The sequence below is a fragment of the Dermacentor variabilis genome, chromosome 10 (assembly GCF_050947875.1).
Source record: "Dermacentor variabilis isolate Ectoservices chromosome 10, ASM5094787v1, whole genome shotgun sequence".
NCBI classification, from domain to species: domain Eukaryota; kingdom Metazoa; phylum Arthropoda; class Arachnida; order Ixodida; family Ixodidae; genus Dermacentor; species Dermacentor variabilis.
The window spans coordinates 122,500,403-122,518,936 of record NC_134577.1 but is presented as its reverse complement, the minus strand read 5'-3'; the positions used below and the strand labels follow the sequence as shown (position 1 = coordinate 122,518,936).

General features: G+C 46.1%; 1 protein-coding gene across 2 annotated transcripts in view; it reads right to left on the bottom strand.

The window, feature by feature from the left end:
- Positions 1-4,470, bottom strand: part of LOC142560941 (uncharacterized) — a 66,368-nt gene extending 61,898 nt beyond the window's left edge. Inside the window, exon 1 of one of the 2 annotated variants that reach the window (XM_075673368.1) lies at positions 4,354-4,470. In XM_075673368.1, coding sequence (XP_075529483.1) covers positions 4,354-4,355 — 2 coding nt within the window. In that variant the 5' untranslated portion in view covers positions 4,356-4,470. Of the gene's footprint in view, positions 1-1,900; positions 2,462-4,353 lie in introns of those variants that run through there. The other variant, XM_075673367.1, reaches the window with a different exon arrangement.
- Positions 4,471-18,534: the final 14,064 nt, after the last annotated feature.

Here is an 18,534-nt window from a genome sequence, read left to right as displayed (position 1 = left end):
CTTTATCCATTTAGAGCAGGTTGGTATAACATGACGCAGGTAAAATTTCGGTTAGAACTCGTTGAGTATCGTGTCTCAGAGGGATTCGTTGTCACCGCCACTTCGCAATACTGGGTTCAAGACGGCTGCGTCATTCCGCCCAATTTCATATTGAAACCAAGTGTTCACAGGTCGCATGAATTAAATTGAAAATGCCTCAAAAGATTTCTTCTTGACTCCGCATGCTGCTTGTTACATTCAGAAGTCGTTGTTGATACTGCAGTATTGCCCTTGGCGAATGCTTTCGTTTCTGCTATTTATTTATTTATTTATTTAAAAATACCTTACACGCCCTTAGAGGCATTGTGTAAGGGAGGAGAGTACACTCAAAGATTATAAAATAATTAGAATTACATATGTGAATATATATACAACAAATACAGTATAATAAATGCGCTAAGACACAGTAACGTGGTGTTAAAATTGTACAATGGACAAACCGAACGCTTTTGAACGCGAAAGGTCGCTGAACCAGAAACTTTCACAAAGTAAAATATAATCAATAGAATTACAGAGCCAGCGGGAGATATTTGGCTATAAAAAACAGTATTCAAGGGATAGTAGCAGAATAATAACGGGGAAGCAAGAAAAAATAACGTGTTAGGTTATGCTGAGTTTGAAAAACGCGTTCTTAGAAGATGCCGGAAATTTTCCTGGTCACTCTCATGAGCGATGGCGTTAGGAAGATTGTACCAAAGACGAATGGCTCTTGGAAGAGCGGAGCAGTTAAATGAACTAGTATTTCCGGGAGATGCACTTTAAATTGAACTGACTTGAATTGAATTTATTTGAACTCATTGCCCAGTCTTGCATTTGCGATAATTTACGTCATTTTGTATGGCTTTGACCAATTTTTCTTCCCAATATAATAATAGTGTCATAAAGTGCAATATCATATCTTAGTTCTTGTGCCTGTCTGTGATATATATATATATATATATATATATATATATATATATATATATATATATATATATATATATACATATATGTTAGAACAGTAAAATTAGAAATCGTGCATACATGGGGTAATTCAAATTTGGCCTAAGCTCCTTATGAGATACAAACACACTGCGTTTACGATTCACCTTGCTACGCAGGAGCAGCAGCAAACTTGGAAAGTAACAGTGTTTCTAGATCACAGTGGTTTTTCCAGCGACACTGGTGTTGCTGAATAAAGTTGCCCGAAGCGATTGTCGCTCTTGTGTGTGGCGCCCTGCGCTGCAAAAGCAGGTCGGAACAGGTCCTATCAAAATTTCTTCCTTCTACGCGCAGTCATTGCAATATTGGACTGCGGTATCATTAAGCAGATTTGAAACATTGTCGCGAACAGAATATAATTTTCATAAAACTTCACGCAATATTCGTAAAATCTTGGACCAAGCCGAACATTGTAAACTTTAACAAAACATCAATACTTGATCGACAATCCCGCTAAAGCTCTTCGATGACACATTCTGTCGTAGTAGCGGTTGGAGCTTTTGAAAGCACTGCTCGTATAGCCCTGACATCAGTTGTCACCATGACTGCATTCGCAATGCTTCCGCTTATTCCTCTTTCTGCCGCAAATGGCACGACCAGAAAAATCAAAATGCACCTTCGCCAAGCAGTTGGACATCTAACCGTCTCAACTCACCATGGGTTGGTATGCGCATAACGTGGCTGCATTGAACTGAAATTCCTAAGTGCACACTGGTGGCACTCAACCAGCAATCACATCGAGCGTAAAATGGGGCGTTGGCTGCAACTGCTCATTTCGTGAGGAAAATCAACGTAGACTCCGCGTTGAAGAAAGATGCCTATCGGCGAACATGGCTAGAATGCTCAGGGCGCATGAGTATGCACGAGAACGCGTACTCACAGGAGACACACGAGGCAGAACACGTAGAGCTCCATGGTGGTAACACGACGAGCTTGCCAAGGCGACCAGCAGACAAGGTTGTTCAACGACACGGCGGCGCTCGCTGGCAGTCTCGAATTTAACGGCTGCCACGGATCGGCTCGCCTTTGCTCACCATGTGTTCGGGCCCGGCCAACGCTTCCACAGAGCAGCCGCCGGGAGAATCACACGCAATTGCCGGCGTTCGCGCGGTACGCCAGAAGCGGAACGGATGACCACTTCGCGAGCACTGCCTTAGAGGAGTAACCCGCGCCGCGAACACGGACGCCTCACCCACGACAACAGCGCACTACGGAACAGACGACGCAAAGCGCTACGCAAAGTCAATCTCGCAAAACTCGGCGAAGGAACCGTTGAGCGACGTGGTGCGCCTCTAGAAAGCAGGCGGCGCCATTTTACATCGAAGCGTTGCCGCGCCACTTGTTTCTGGTTCGTCCGCTTCGGTTCTTTCTTTTTCCTTTCCTGCGCAACACGGCTTTTCTTTTGTGCGTGTGTTTTTTCTTCTTGCCGCCGCCACCGCCGCGTCCATTTGTTTGTTTGTGACGAGGCGTGGCGGCGTGGCGAGTTTTGCTGCAGGTGGCGTCGGCGGCGCGCGTTTCCGGTAGCAGACGACGCGCACGTTGTCCTTTTATTTTATTTTTCTTATGTGTTTGTCATTGTTACTTTTGCTTTTACTCTCGTCTCGCTTTCTCGCTCCGAGCCCTGACAAAGACAGCAGGTAAAATATTTCGGTAGCGGCGAGTTCGTTTCGGCTTTGTTTCACGGCCATCCGTTACATTGAACATTTAAACCTGTGAAGCAGGGAACGAATTAAATGTCTTCATTCGTAAGTGATGTTTGAAGCGGTCTGCTTCAGCAGAGTCATAGAATACGAAGTAGGAGAAGAGGAGGAACAAGAATATACTAGGGTGGAGTCAGCTGAAATAAACTACTCCACAACAGAAAAAGAAAGCACTGGCCGTCTTCTAAGCTGTGCAGTATTTTCGAACTCACCTAGAAGGCGCAAATTTCAGCCTTTTCACGGATCACCAGGCACTGACTCACCTTCTTGGCATGACACAACCAACAGGACGCATCGCTAGATGGGTAAATTATCTCCAACAGTTGATTTTGTTGAAAGTTGGGATGCGGCTCTACGCTTTACATACCAATGTGGTTCCTTACAACAGTACTTCCTCGAAAAACGCCGTTTGTTGCATTAAACGGAACCTAAGCTAACATCGCTGTCGTTACAGCTTTAATTACACAATGGCTACCTGTAGATGTACGAAACCAAGTTCAGATAAAAGCACCAGTCACATTTGAAGACAGTGCATACAATTCTTGCTACCAAGAACGAAATCGACGCAAGAACTAGAGGCCTGCAGAGCAAGAGATATTCTTAATCCAAGTGAGCTGAACACAAACGATAGGTTCACCGCCTATCACCCAGCCCAACACATAATCTAAAGGAAAGTTCGTGTCCCCTTACCGATCGTGTCGAGGGGAGTAGTCAACATGTCACACTGAAGCCAGCTGAAATAAACTACTCTACAACAGAAAAATAAGCATTGGCTATCTTGAAAGCTGTGCAGTATTTTCGAACTTACCTCGAATGTACATACATGAGGAGGGGGGAGGGGGTATAAAGAAAACGTGACGTGAGAAGGCAAAGAAGCACTACTACTGTAGACATGGCAGCGAATGCGGGGAAACAGGATAAATTTAAGTTCAAGCCACGGTACGGTACATTTCTGCTATATTTGAAAAATAAATACCATGCAAATATGTCAAGCGGGAAAGTTACGCAGGGCGTGCAGTAGCAGAGCCACATTAATCAAAACGCACCGCAGGGTCTACGCAAGCGGCCACACGTCAAATCAACACTTTTGTGCCCGTCGCGGTAGCTTTGCCGGTATGGCAGCTCGATGTCGCGGATTCCGTCCCAACCACGGCAACCACACTTCGACGAGGGCGAAATAATAAAAAGCGTTCGTGCTCTTACATTTAAGGACACGTTAAAAAACAATGGCGTCAAAATTATACCGAAGTTTGCCCTAAGGCGTGCCTCATAATCAGATTGTGGTTTGGCACGTACAGTCGAAGTTTCAATCGAATTTTCAATCGAAGTTTCAATCGAATTCAATCGAAGTTTAATACTTCTGCCATGGTGCAATGCGCCATGTGAGCCAATGACAAAGCTCAACCATCTCAGAGGTTATGAAATATGGCGCACAACAACGCCTCAACCAACCATCTCTCCCTGTGTGTTTTGTCTACTATGCAGACAAACAGCAGTGGTGCACAAGAGGTAACGTTTGACATCAACTCACCACTCTCGTGTTGGAATAAACGTTGAAGAAATTAAACATTCGCCAACAACATCACCGCTAATTATCTTCAATCAAAGCAAACAACACAAAAGCATCACTTACATGGATTCCCACAGTGCGTGGAACTGCACAGTTTTTCCCTCGGTGAGTCATATGGCGCTTTCACATCAGAAAAAAGCAGCTGCATTGTCCAAGCCAGAACACAGCACAGGCACTTCTCTGGAAATTGAGGAAAGTCCTCAATTTACTCAGGTGTGCGCCTGCTCCATCTATCTTGCCACTGGTTCAATTGTGAATCGTCCCGTGCAAAAATTTTGCACCTTTCAACGTCTAATTAACTTCTACCTTCCCCAGAAAATGTGCAACAACACATGGAACGAAGCAATGAAGAGTGTGCCAGCATCTTTCGGAGAACTGACGGCACCGGAGCTTAGGGGCGTGTGCGGGGACTGAGCGATCGCTTTTCTGTTGGCAGGATAAACGGACGTCTCTCACGTCTGAGGCACCAGCCCTTCCGTAATAAGCACTATCTCAACAACTAGTGCACAATGCCCCTCGTTTCCCCGAGTCACCTAGGTACCGAATATCCAGGGAACTGTGTATAATGCTCCTAGATGCACCGTACCGCTTCCGTTGGCAGTGAGCACTATCTCTGGAACTGGTGTACAATGCCACTTAGAGGACTAGCTGTAGCGCTAAAAGGCACAAGGACAGAAGAACAAGGGAGACATAAACGCACCACTGCTAGCAACGACAATGTTTATTTCTATCACAGGCCGAGCTATATACCCTCCCCCCCCCCTACGCAATGGCACACACTGATCACGTGTTGAAGCACACCACATGCGCACAAGAACACTACGAGAGACACTGCTACCTAAGATTTCCAGCTAGGTGCATATTCACCGCATTCGCAAGAATTATATGTCGCTATCGAAAGTTCTCTTATGCATTAACCGCCCACTGCATGGATTTTTTCCGCCTGAACGATTAAACGAGTCGACCTCGCCACCCCCCCCCCCCCCCCCTATGTTGTCCTAGGATGGCGTTCCTATCAAAGTAAGGGCTGCAGCCACACGCATCAGTATGAAGGGCGAGAAAGTCATCAGATGGTAACTTATTAACTTTATTGCTATGTTCTCTTAATCTTTCATGTAGACATCTGCCGGACTGCCAGATATAGTATTTACCTCAAGAGAAAATACGGTAAACAACAGACGTCTTGCACGGCACGAATTTACCTTTTGTTTTTTAGCACATTCTGCGTACGTTGGCGGAGTAGACCGTAAATATGATCGTTTCGGCTCAAACAAGGAAAGACGGAAGGAAACAAGGGGAGCCGAACGACCGACTAGCCCAGCAACATGTACTTCTGGGTACGTTCGATTCGCCTACGCCACCTGAACCAGTTCACTAGCTGCTGCACCCTGCCATTCGTTTCAGCGGTGCAGCAACGGCGCCCGATGAACCAGGACGTTCGTTTCAAAAGGTGCAGGAAAGGTGCAGGGCTGGTTCATGATTCTGCTGCAGCCACTCCACTGTCGGTGCCGACTTGGTGCAGGCGTACAGGTGCGAAGCAGCGGCGCAGCAGACGATGCAGGACACGGGCACGAGCATCCTTCAAACTCCGCTTACACACGCCTGGTGTTCTACGCAAGTGTGGTGTTTATCTGCGCCCAAGAAGCCGATCATACCTGCAGTTCAGGATCTCTCAAACTTACACACACCGTGCACATTAGCCTGACATGACATAACGCCCATACCGTGTTTGTACCTTTGCGTTCGTTTCGAGTGTCTACTGGGCCTGCACCACACGAATCCAGTTGTACAATTTCTGAACTTCTCGTGAACCACCGTGAAATGGTTCACAGTAGTACCGGCAAATCGAACAGACCCTCTATTCATCTGTTTTTGATGGATTAGTTTTACACCGCAGGTTCTTTATCTTACGCAGGAAGTGAAAAAAAAAACAGCGTTATGTTATCGCGAAGAGCGATGAATGTATGGGATCACATCTGTACATTTCTTATCAGACACAACTTCATTGTGAGAGTCAGTGCGCTCCAGCCTTGACGCGAATTTTTCTTAGCTATTTTTTCTGTAACTGACGTAGATGCGTTAATCAACCTCCATTAGGCTGCTGCTGGAAGCTACCGTTTCAGTCTGCTGCTGGAAATTACGGTTCAAGGAGTGCTGACATAACTTCTTTACCTTATTGTTAAAACACGTGCTCGCTTTACACCTTTCAACCAGCTTAGAATGATTGGAATGGAAAGGCAAAAAGCGATGTTTTCCCCGAAGGTCATAACCGTTGTCTAGACAAAACGAGCTTGCAATCGAAGAGTCTAATGAGCACTTCGAACGACCTTTCAACAGTAACACCAAGGCGACTAAGATGCTCACAAAACAAAACTAAAATTTTCGCAATGTCATTTTGAAAACGATCAGAAGTGCAGTCCAAAAAAAAACAATAAATTCATCCACATGTCTACAAACCTTTTGTTCATTTTGTGCCCTCGAGATGGTGACATACGCCTCGTATCAAGCTCGGCTCAAACTAAACTGCTTAAGATAGGGGCGATACACGAGCCGATGCACACTCTCTTTTTTTTTTAAGATATGTGCCATTGTTCCAGTGGAGAAAAGTAGATTCTAAATAACATCTCAAGAAGCACAAAAAAATCTTCCAGAGGTAGGGCTACCTCACTAGAAAAATTCAGCGCCCCGAACTCGACAATGGCGTATTCCACACAATTCCGCATTAAAGAATGTGGAAGGGAATAGTGCCGCTCGGTAACATCAACGAAAGAGGCCTTGAACCTTCGGTCATCGTGAGCTCTCATGAAGTCAAAGACTTGGTCAGAGCAGTTTACAGAAAATGGGTCCCTAACCTCTAAAAGCTTAAGTTTGTCTAACAGTAGCGTTGCTAGTACCTCTAACCTATAATCCTTCTCCTACACTATCACAATGAAAGGGAGACCATTTTTATGCGTTTTAGCGCTAAAAGCACTTCTAGACAATTTTTTCGCTTTTTTTCCAAGTTTATGATAAGTTCATGCCTTTGCGCAACTGGAAGGCCCTAGCTTTCACTTTGGTCAAAGAAACGGAGTTACGTGAAGCCGAAAACATCATGCATGATTAGTTTTTGTAAAAAAAACACTTAATTGCCATTGCACACCGCAAAGCCTGTTTCTCAGTCAGTCTGTATAACAACCAAAGCATTTTCAACCAGATAAGATGGTGCATGTATAACAGGGAGTTTGAACATAGTAGCTTACATTGTGATAAAGCATAAACCACTTCACAGTTCAGCCTCGCTTCCTCGCCTTCAATAACCCGTCGAGAAATTGACCGGATGACAGATAGGAGCTCAGGATTCGTCCTTGTCCTCCCGACAGCCGACTTCGGTCGCAAGCCAAAGACTTGCACAATGTCTTCAAGAAGGTGATAACCCTTATGCGCGTGGATACTGTCAGTCGCCTTGCGCAACTTACATGCCACGCGTTCACGAATTGGCCCCAACTTAGGAACCCAGAGAAACTCAGTAACCTGGTTGCAGGTACTTCCCCAGCATGACGCCGGTGGTAGGCAGCCCAACCAAACCTTGGAGTTGCACGCCGAGGAAGGTTTTGGGAAGACGAATCTCACGCTGCCACTCAGCACGCAAGATCTTGAACACTCCTTTCCCGTGGCCAAAAGAAAGCATGATGCCCCCGAACAGGGCCATTACGTTCTCAGAAAGGAAGTTCTTGCGAATGCAAAAATTTTGAACACGAGAACAACACGTTGCATTCGCGATGTTGATGATGTCCCTTGCTGAGTCATAGTGTCGGAGAAGGGCTCGTGGGAAAAGGGACTAGCAATGTTCTTGTAAGACAAACTTCAACTTTTTGAGGTTAAGGACCCATTTTCTGTAAACTGCTCTGACCAAGTCCTTGACGACAGCTCACGAGGACAGGAGGTTGAAACCTCTTCCGTTGACGTTACCGCGCTGTACTACTCCCTCCCACACTACCTAGTACTTAGTTTTGTCGAACACAGCATTGACAAGTTCAGCAGCTTAAATTTTCTAGTTAGGTCAGTATATCTCTGGACGATTTTTCGTGTTTGTTCAGATATTGTTTAGATTCTTTTTTATCCACAGGAAAATTGTCGCATATCTTCAAAAAAGGGAGTGTGCATAGGCTCGTGTGCATATCGCCCCATTTAAGCAATTTGGTTTTAGCCGAGCTTGATAAAATGCGGCGTAGAGGTAGAGCATCCCCCTCGCGTGCAAGAGGACCATGGTTCGAATCCCGGTTCCACGCAATTTTCCAACGAATAAAAAAATCCGCGTGTTGACAAAATTGCATAAAAAGGCCTGGAGTCCGGCTTGATCCCGGTGACCAGAACCGGTAACGCACTCCCACACCAGAGAAGGATTGGCCACCCTGGTGCAGTACTTGGCCACAACCAAGAATATATGAACAGGAAGCCTAAAAGCAGTGAAGAAGAAACTAGGAATAGGCAAGAATCAGATGTATGCGTTAAGAATCAAAGCCGGCAATATCATTACTAATATGGATAAGATCGTTCAAGTGGCTGAGGAGTTCTATAGAGATTTGTACAGTACCAGTGGCACCCACGACGATAATGGAAGAAGGAATAGACTAGAGGAATTTGACATCCCACAAGCAACGCCGGAAGGAGTAAAGAAAGCCTTGGGAGCTATGTAAAGGTGGAAGCCAGCTGGGGAGGATCAGGTAACAGCCGATGTGTTGAAGGATGGTGGGCAGAGCGTTCTAGAAAAACTGGCTACCCTGTATACGCAATGCCTCATGACCTCGAGCTTACCGGAATCTTGGAAGAACGCCAACATAATCTTAATCCATAAGAAACAGGACGCCAAAGACTTGAAAAATTATAGACGATCAGTTTAGTGTCCGTCGCCTACAGAGTACTTACTAATGTAATAGCAAATAGAATCAGGAACACCTTAGACTTCTGTCAACCAAAGGACCAGGCAAGGTTTCGTGAAGACTACTCAACAATAAATCATATTCACACAATCAATCAGGTGATACAGAAATGTGCGGAACATAACCAGCCCTTATATATAGCTTTCATTGATTACGAGAAAGCGTTTGATTCTGTCGAAAACTCAGCAGTCATGGAGGCATTACGGAATCAGGGTGTAGACGAGCCGTATGTAAATATACTGTAAAGATATCCATAGCGGGTCCATAGCCACCGTAGTCCTCCATAAAGAAAGCAACAAAATCCCAATAAAGAAAGGCGTGAGGCAGGGAGATACGATCTCTCCAATGCTATTCACAGCGTGTTTACAGGAGGTATTTAGAGACCTGGATTGGGAAAAATTGGGGATAAGAGTTAATGGAGAATACCTTAGTAACTTGCGATTCCCTGATGATATTGCCTCGCTTAGTAACTCAGGGGACCAATTGCAATGCATGCTCACTGACCTGGAGAGGCAAAGCAGGAGGGTTGGTTTAAAAATTAATCTGCAGAAAGCTAAAGTAATGTTTACCGTTTCGGGAGAGAACAGCAGTTTACGATAAGTAGTGAGGCACTTGAAGTGGTAAGGGAATACATCTACTTAGGGCAGGTAGTGACGGCGGATCCGGATCATGAGACGGAAATAATCAGAAGAATAAGAATGGGCTGAGGTGCGTTTGGCAGGCATTCTCAGATCATGAACAGCAGGTTGCCATTATCCCTCAAGAGAAAAGTATTTAATAGCTGTGTCTTACCAGTACTCACCTACGGGGCAGAAACCTGGAGGCTTACGAAAAGGGTTCTACTTAATTGAGGACAACGCAACGAGCTATGGAAAGAAGAATGATGGGTGTAACGTTAAGGGATAAGAAAAGAGCAGATTGGGTGAGGATAGAAACGTGAGTTAATGACATCTTAGTTGAAATCAAGAAAAGGAAATGGGCATGGGCGGGACATATAATGAGGAGGGAAGATAACCGATAGTCATTAAGGGTTCCGGACTGGATTCCAAGAGAAGGGAAGCGTAGCCGGGGGCGGCAGAAAGTTAGGTGGGCGGATGAGAATAAGAAGTTTACAGGGACAACATGGCCACAATTAGTACATAACCGGGGTAGTTGGAGAAGTATAGGAGAGGCCTTTGCCCTGCAGTGGGCGTAGCCAGGATGATGATGATGAGAGGACATATCCTTGGATTGTAGCGCGATGTGACACACACGCACACTAGGGGAAGACAGGACATTACATCTCATATATATATGGCATGTATCTATCAGTTAAACATATCAAGACGTAGGGAAGCCAAAAAGCCAACCAACAAAAGGTAATACTTTAGATTGACACATGTGCTGAGCAGAGAGTGAAATTTGTATTCTAACAGAGATATTTATGCGTGGCGATCCCTAGTATCTTCTAACATTTTAATGTGAAATGCCTCAATTATTTCCCGAGTGGTTTGGCATTTGTGTCTTGAAAGAACTTTTGTGTCTTCAAACAAAGGTTTAGAACCACAATTGAAACAATTTGACGCTAGATGTGAAGCATTAGGGTAGTTAGGAGGCCTGTTTGACCATCTCGAGGGTGCAAATGAACAAAAAATTTCCAGATGTGTAGATGATTTTAATGTTTTCTTAGAGTGCCCATCTGATCACTTGCAAAATGAGATTGCTAACTTTTTAAGTTTCTTTCATGAACATCTTAGTCACCTTGGTGTCACTGTTGAATGACCGTTTGAAGGGATCATTAGATCCCTCGATTTCAAGTTCGTTTTGTCTTACTAACGTTTATATAGTGACTACGACCCTTGGCACACAAATCACTTTTACGTTTCCATTCCAATCATTCTAAACTGGTTAAGAGGGACATAGCGAACATGTGTTTTAGCAATAAGATAAAGATGTAATGTCAGCACTTCCTGAACAGTAGTTCCCAGCAGCAGACTTCCTGCATAATGGAAGCTTTCTACCCGGTCAACGTTTTGGTGCCAATCGCTAAAACAGCTAAGAAAAATTCGTGTTTAGCTAGAGGCAAACTGACCCTCAAAATCGAGTTGTGTCTGATAAGAAACATACAGATATAATCCCATATATTCATTTGCTATCACACCAGCTCAAGAAAGTCGCTCTCCGCGATAACATAAGGGCGTTTTCTTTCCTTCCCGAAAAGCTAAAGAGCCTGTGTTTGAAACTAATCCATCAAGAACAGATTGATAGTGTAGCGGCAGCAGGATCGACGTCGCATGAGAGTTACGTAGACCCTCTCATGGCACGAGCGGCTGGCACGCTCCGGCACGGGCTAGCCTTTTCAAGAGGGCATTAAAACGACTGCTACGCTAAGCGATCGATTGTCGGTTTTGGCTCTCCCGTGAGAGCCCGAGATGTTACCGGCCTACGTGGTCGCTCGTCGCCACAGTTTGGTGACCGCGGACGTGATACTGCCATACGCTCCTGTGGTAGACACGACCATGGACCAGACCAACGCTACGAGCTCAGTGGCTATGGTGTTGGGCTGCTGAGCACGACGTGGCGGGATCGAATCCCGGCCACGGCCGCCGCATTTCGATGGGGGCGAAATGCGAAAACACCCGTGTGCTTAGATTTAGGCGCACGTTAAAGAACCCCAGGTGGTCAAAATTTCCGGAGTCCTCCACTACGGCGTGCCTCATAATCAGAAAGTGGTTTTGGCACGTAAAACCCCAAATATTATTATTACCAACGCTACGAGAGCTCAAGGCCAGAACCCTTCCGAGGAACGCGGTGAGCTCTCCTGTTCGGCCATCGCTATCAGCCTCCCACAGTACTGGGACCGGCATCCTTCGGCGTGGTTTCTTGAGGCCGAATCGCAATTTCAAGTCGCTGATATTCGCTCTCAAGCCTCAATGTTTCATTACGCCGTCGCAGAGCTCTCGCCCGCTGCCATTGGCGAGGTAGCAGATTTGTTGAACTCCCCATTGTCTACCACCGCCTATGACGATCTCAAGGCAGCCTTACTACAGCGCACAGCAGCTTCACAGCGTTTTCGCATCCAGCAGCTTCTGTCCGCTGAAGAACACGGCGACCGACGCCCTAATGAGCTTCTTCGCCGAATGAGGCAGCTGCTCGGAAAAAACGCGTGATCCATTGACGACGCGCTGTTTCGCGAATTGTTTTTGCAACGACTCCCGGATAATGTGCAGATGGTCCTGGCAACAGCCGCTACTATGGACTTTACTGGACTTGCCGCTTTGGCCGACAAAGTCATGGAAGTAGCCACCCCAACCATCGCTGCCACGGCATCGTCTCCGGGTGACAATACAACCACCCAGCAAACCCTTCGCTACTCTTCAGCAGCGCAATCTCCGCTCGACGCCTTCTGTTAGCGCCTGGAACGCACTATCTATGGAGCAGAACATTGCTGCACGTCATCTCGTCGCACACGCAGTCTTAGTTCCAGCAAATCAAGACGCACGGGCACACGCAATGAAGCATCAACTACAACGTCTGGCGTTTGCTACTACCACCGCCGTTTTGGAAACGACGCTCGTCACTATCGGCGTCCTTGAGCTTGGCAGGAAAACAGGCCGGCCGACCTCTAACGGCGGCGAGTGCTCCGGCCCAACCCACAAGTTGCCTTTTCTACGTGACGGACAGAGTTTTGGGCCAACAATTCCTTAGTAGACACAGGAGCTGACATCAGCATTCTCCCCGCCCACCAGTCCGACCGAAAAGTGACACCTGTGTCGTTTTTGCAAGCGGTCAACGGCACCAGGATTCCAGTTTTCTCGTCATGCTCCGCCATGCTAAACCTTGACCTTCGACGAGCGTTCTGCTGGATTTTCCTGGTTGCCGACGTCCGTTGTGCAGTCATTGGAGCAGACTTCTTGCCCAACTACAGACTCCTTGTCGATGCCCAACGACGCCGTCTCATCGACTCAGTGACCCAGCTATCCGTTCCCGGCATCCCATCATCATGCACATCGCCGATTGCCCCTGTTGCTGCCATGTTGGACGAACCTTCCGCCGCGCTCCTACGCTAGTTTCCCACTTTGACGCGCCTGCCGGACTGGACGCAACCGGTACAACATAACGTGTGCCATCACATCCTCACCTCCGGCCCACCGGTCTGTTTCCGACCCCGGCGTTTGTCCTCGGAGAAACTCAAGATTGTTCGCGCGGAGTTCAAACATATGCTGCAACTTGGCATCATCCGCCCTTCCTCCTATAACTAGGCATCACCACTTCATATGGCGCCTAAGAGGGGAGAGTGGCGCCCATGCGGCGATTACCGGGCACTAAACAACGTTACAGTTCCTGATCGCTACCCTCTCCCGAACATTCAGGACTTCACGGTAGCGTTGCACGGTACGGCAATCTTTTCTAAAATCGATCTCGTTCGCGTCTATCATCAACTACCGGTCGCTGAAAAAGACATTCCCAAGACCGCCATCACCCCATCCTTCGGTCTTTTTCGATTTCTCCGCATGCCTTTCGGTTTACGGAACGCGGGCCAATTCTTTCAGCGTTTCATCGATTCCGTAACCCGAGGCCTGCCTTTCGTTTTTGCGTACATTGATGACCTTCTTGTCGCAAGCTCTTCCGCCGAAGAACATCTTCACCACTTGCGGTTGTTGTTTTCACGCCTTGCCAATAAAGGAATTGTCGTCAACGCCGTCAAGAGAGAATTCGGTCAACCCGAACTCGAGTTCCTCGGTCATATCGTCGACGATAACGGCATTCGACCACTGCCGTCCAAGATTCGCGTCATCAAAACCTTCCCCGACCGACAACACTTACCAAGCTTCGCCAATTTCTCGGATTTGTCAATTTCTACCGCCGATTCATTCCCGATTGCGCACGACTTATGGCTCCGCTAGACGCTCTGCTGGTAACCAAACGTAAACAAGTGCTTCAGTGAACTGAAGAGGCCACCGACGCTTTCACAAGTCAAGTCTGCCCTCGCCAACGCCACGCTGCTTAGACACCCAAAGCCAGACTCGCCCATTGCCATCAAGACCGACGCTTCAAACACCGCCGTTGGTGCCGTATTGCAGCAATTCACCGACAATGCGTGGCATCCTCCCGCCTTTTTCTCCAAGAAACTGAAGCCTGCGCAGGCCCGCTACAGCGCGTTCGGCCGTGAATTACTCGCCATTTACCTGGCTATCAAACATTTTCGCCATTTCCTGTTACTCGCCCCGCGAGAGTCGACACCTTTCCTACATCTCCGAGTTTACAACAACGTTCCGCCACATCAAGGGCACCGACAACGTTCCAGCCAACGTTATGAGTCGCATCAATGTCATTTCCACGTTGACGTCGGAATCTTTCCTCATCGATGTCGACTTACTCGCCAGTCAACAGCGTGACGACAACGAACTTCGTGCACTCCAGAATTCGTCAATGTCCCTGAAATCGGAGGACGTCGTTGTGACGCCAGATGGTACGTCCGTCGTCTGCGACACTTCTACCGACACACATAGAGCCAACATTCGGCACCCCTTCGCAAACGTCTATTCGAAACCGTGCACAACCTGTCGCATCCTGGCATACGCGCCACACAGAAGCCTCTTTCCAGTCGTTTCGTTTGGCCTCGGCTAAACGCGCAAGTTCGCGATTGGGTTCGCTGCTGTTTGTTTGTAAACGCTCTAAGATCCAGCGTCACCCCATTCCGCCTGCCAAGCTTTTTCTTCCACCGGATCCTCGTTTTGACACCGTACACCTGGACCTCGCCGGCCCTCTCCCACCTTCGAAAGGTTACTGCTACATACTTACATGCATCGACCGCTATACACGGTGGCCAGCAACTACACCTATATCTGACATCTTAGCGCCCACTGTTGCAACAGTTTTCGTGTCTACGTGGATCGCAAGGTTCGGCTGCGCATCCACAGTTTGGCAGCGGTGCGCAAACGGAAAGCACGTCGCTAATTCCCTCTGCTCTTTGCAGCATCAAACGTCTACATTTCGTCACACGTTCTTGAGCTCCGTCGGACTACGCTGCGCAACCACTCCTGCCTGGACACAGCGGATTTCTTGCGGTACCTGGGCCGCAATCGGCGTCCAATCGGCGCCCGACAGCTGTTTTCTACGAGCATATAAACAGCGACAGTCCTGGATCTGCAAGTTTGGCAGCGGTGCGCAAACGGAAAGCACGTCGCTAATTCCCTCTGCTCTTTGCAGGTGAGCTATTTGAACAGACTTTTATTCAGTTCATAGTTCGTTGCACTGCAGCGCACTGCTGCCAAACTTGAAAACTTTAATCATTTGCGTATTTGCTTTTCTGCCGTTCTTGTGCCATGTCGAAAGAAAAAGAAATCATGAAGGCTTTAGAAGATTTCAAGCGTGAGATGAGGGCTGAGTTGCGTTCCGTCAAGGATAGCCTGAAGTTCTGTAGCGACACTTGTGACGAGATGAAAGTTATCAGCTCTGCTATCAAGGCGCTAAGAAAGGATGATGATGTGTGGTGTTTTATGGCGCAAGGGCCGCTAAGAAAGGAGATTAGTGATCTTGTAAGCTGGAATGAAAATCTTCGATCTGAAAACAAACACTTGGCCCAAAAAGTGTAAGAACTTGAACAATACAGCCGCCTAAACAACCTAGAAATCAAAGGTGTGAAGTCAGATATTGAACTTAAAGAAGTAATTGAGAAACTTGGCGAGGCCATCAATGAAGAAGTTTCTCTCGCCGACTTAGACACGTGTCACAAACTTCCCATCAGTAGTAAAGGCGAAACCAACATTTTGGTCCGCTTTGTCCGCCGAGATAAGCGCCATGCATTTCTTTCTAAGGCTAGAAAGCACGCGCTATCTAGCAGGGACCTTGGTCTCACTGATAGCCGGCGCATCTATGTCAACGGCCACTTGACGTACGGCAACAAACAACTGCTGGGAGCAGCCATTGCCCGTAAGAAAGAAGTTGGTTGGAAATTTGTTTGGACGAACGGAGGCGAAATCTTTGCACGCAGGGATGAAACTTCTGACACAATAAAAATTTGTGCACAATCTGACCTGGAGTAAAATGACCCATTAAGCATCCACATCTTTGTCAGCTGGTGACTAGCCAGTCGATGTCATGGATTGCCCGCCCCACTGTATTCATTGTGATGCTTCTTGCTTTAACAATAAATTAACTCCTCTCACAGAAATGTTCTCTGCTATGCATATTAATGTCCGCAGTATGAAGAACAAACGCGACGGTCTAGATATGTTTCTTGGATTAATAAACCGACCGTTTGATGTGCTTTTGTTTACCGAAACATGGCTTACAACGCATGAAGATCATCTTCCATTCAAATATTACCAGTATCATGGCCTCCTTCGTTCGAATATGAGAGGTCGTGGTCTTGCCATGTATGTAAAAAGTTGGTATCCACAGTGTGTGTCAGACGAATTTCTGTAACAAATTCCAATGTTGAGTGTTTAGCCGTGTCACTGTCCAGTGTCATTGTAGCTGTTGTATACAGACCTCCCGCAGGAAACAAACTACCCTTTTTTCAAATTTTTCGAAAGCTTACTCTTGAACCTCGCCAATTCCGGGTTGCCTTTTGTAATAATAGGTGATATTAATATTAACCTCCTGCGCGATGATCACAGTACGCGCGAATTTGATAGCCTTATTGCACATTATGGTTGTTTAAATACTATAAACAAGCCTACCGGAATTAGCGTTGCTACAGCTTCCCTGCTGGATGTTTGTCACAAATATGGTGTCTCCAGAAACGGAGTCTGGCCTATTATCTTGTGAAATCAGTGACCATATCCCGATTTTTTTTTGTTTTCTTCCTGTGAAACGCATTAAGACAGTATCCAAAAATGCCACGAGGGTAACTAGGGCAAGTTCCGATGAAAATCTCGCCAAATTTATGACTCTTATTCAGAATATACGTTGGGAGAACGTATACAGCATATCTGAAGTCAACGCGGCGTATACTGCTTTTCTTGATAAGTTCATGGAACGTTATAATGCTGCATTTCCTGTAATCGAGGTAAAACACAATTTCCGAAAATTTAGAAAGCCGTGGGTTGATAAAGTGTTATATAACAGGATACGTATTAACAATAAAATGTATCATGAATTTGTACGTACTCGCGATGCAGCCCTTTTTAGAGAGTTCAAAAAATTTAGGAATTAGCTAAATAAAGACCTCAAGTTTGTAAAAAACAGCTTACTATACAAAACGGTTTCCCAGACTTTATAATGATCGCAAGAAAGTTTGGGGTGAGATAAACGAACTAATAAACAAACACAAGTGCAGGGACCACTCGGAAATCGCTGCATCTAATCCCCAAGCTAGCGGAACTCAATTAGCTAACACCATAAACCATTTCTTCATTGACGCTGGCAAGCCTACATTAGATAAAGCTCTGTCTAATGCTCCCGTATGCAACCTCATTATCACTTTACCTAACTCTATTTCGTTGCTGCCTGTGATCCCACAAGAAGTAGCTATCTACATTGGGAAATGAAAGAAAACAATGTCTCAGCAGGCCATGACGACATCAAAGCGATACCATTGAAGTATGTGTCTGCATTAATATGCGAGGTTCTAGCGTATATCATCAATTTGATGTTCACAAGTGGTGCGTTCCCAGATGAATTGAAGATTGCTCGTGTTTGTCCTATATGTAAAGGAGGAAATAGAAATGAAATCACAAACTATCGTCCCATCTCCTTGTTATCAGTGTTATCGAAGGTATTTGAAGGAGCCATTAATAGTAAATTAGAAAAGTTCTTTAGCGTACATAACATTATTAACCCTTCTCAGTATGTTTTTTTGAAAAATAAATAGTCTGAGCAAGCATTACTCGCCGTTAAAGAAAAGATCATTAACAACATTGAATCCAGAGCATACACTCTCGGTCTGTTCTGAGACCTCCGGAAAGCTTTTGACTGCGTACGGCTTGAAATTCTTTTGAGTAAACTGAACAGTTACGGGATACGCGGGATAGCTCTAAACCTGCTGAAAAGTTACTTAATTAACAGAATACAATACGTTAAATGGAATAATTTTGTTTCGGACCGTTTGCGCATTACCCAAGGGGTTCCACAGAGGTCTATATTAGGCCCACTTTTGTTTTTATTGTATATAAACGACATCTGTAACATACCTGATTCTCCAGATTTCGTTATGTACGCTCACCATACAAATATTTTTTTCACATCACGTACTCTGCCGGAATTAGAAACTATCGTGAACGCTTACTTGGTAAAATTATACGCTTGGGTGCAGGCGAATAAGTTTAGTTTACACTTGTCAAAAACGAGGTACATAATTTTCACACCTATTAATGCCTCTGTTCATTACACACTTAAC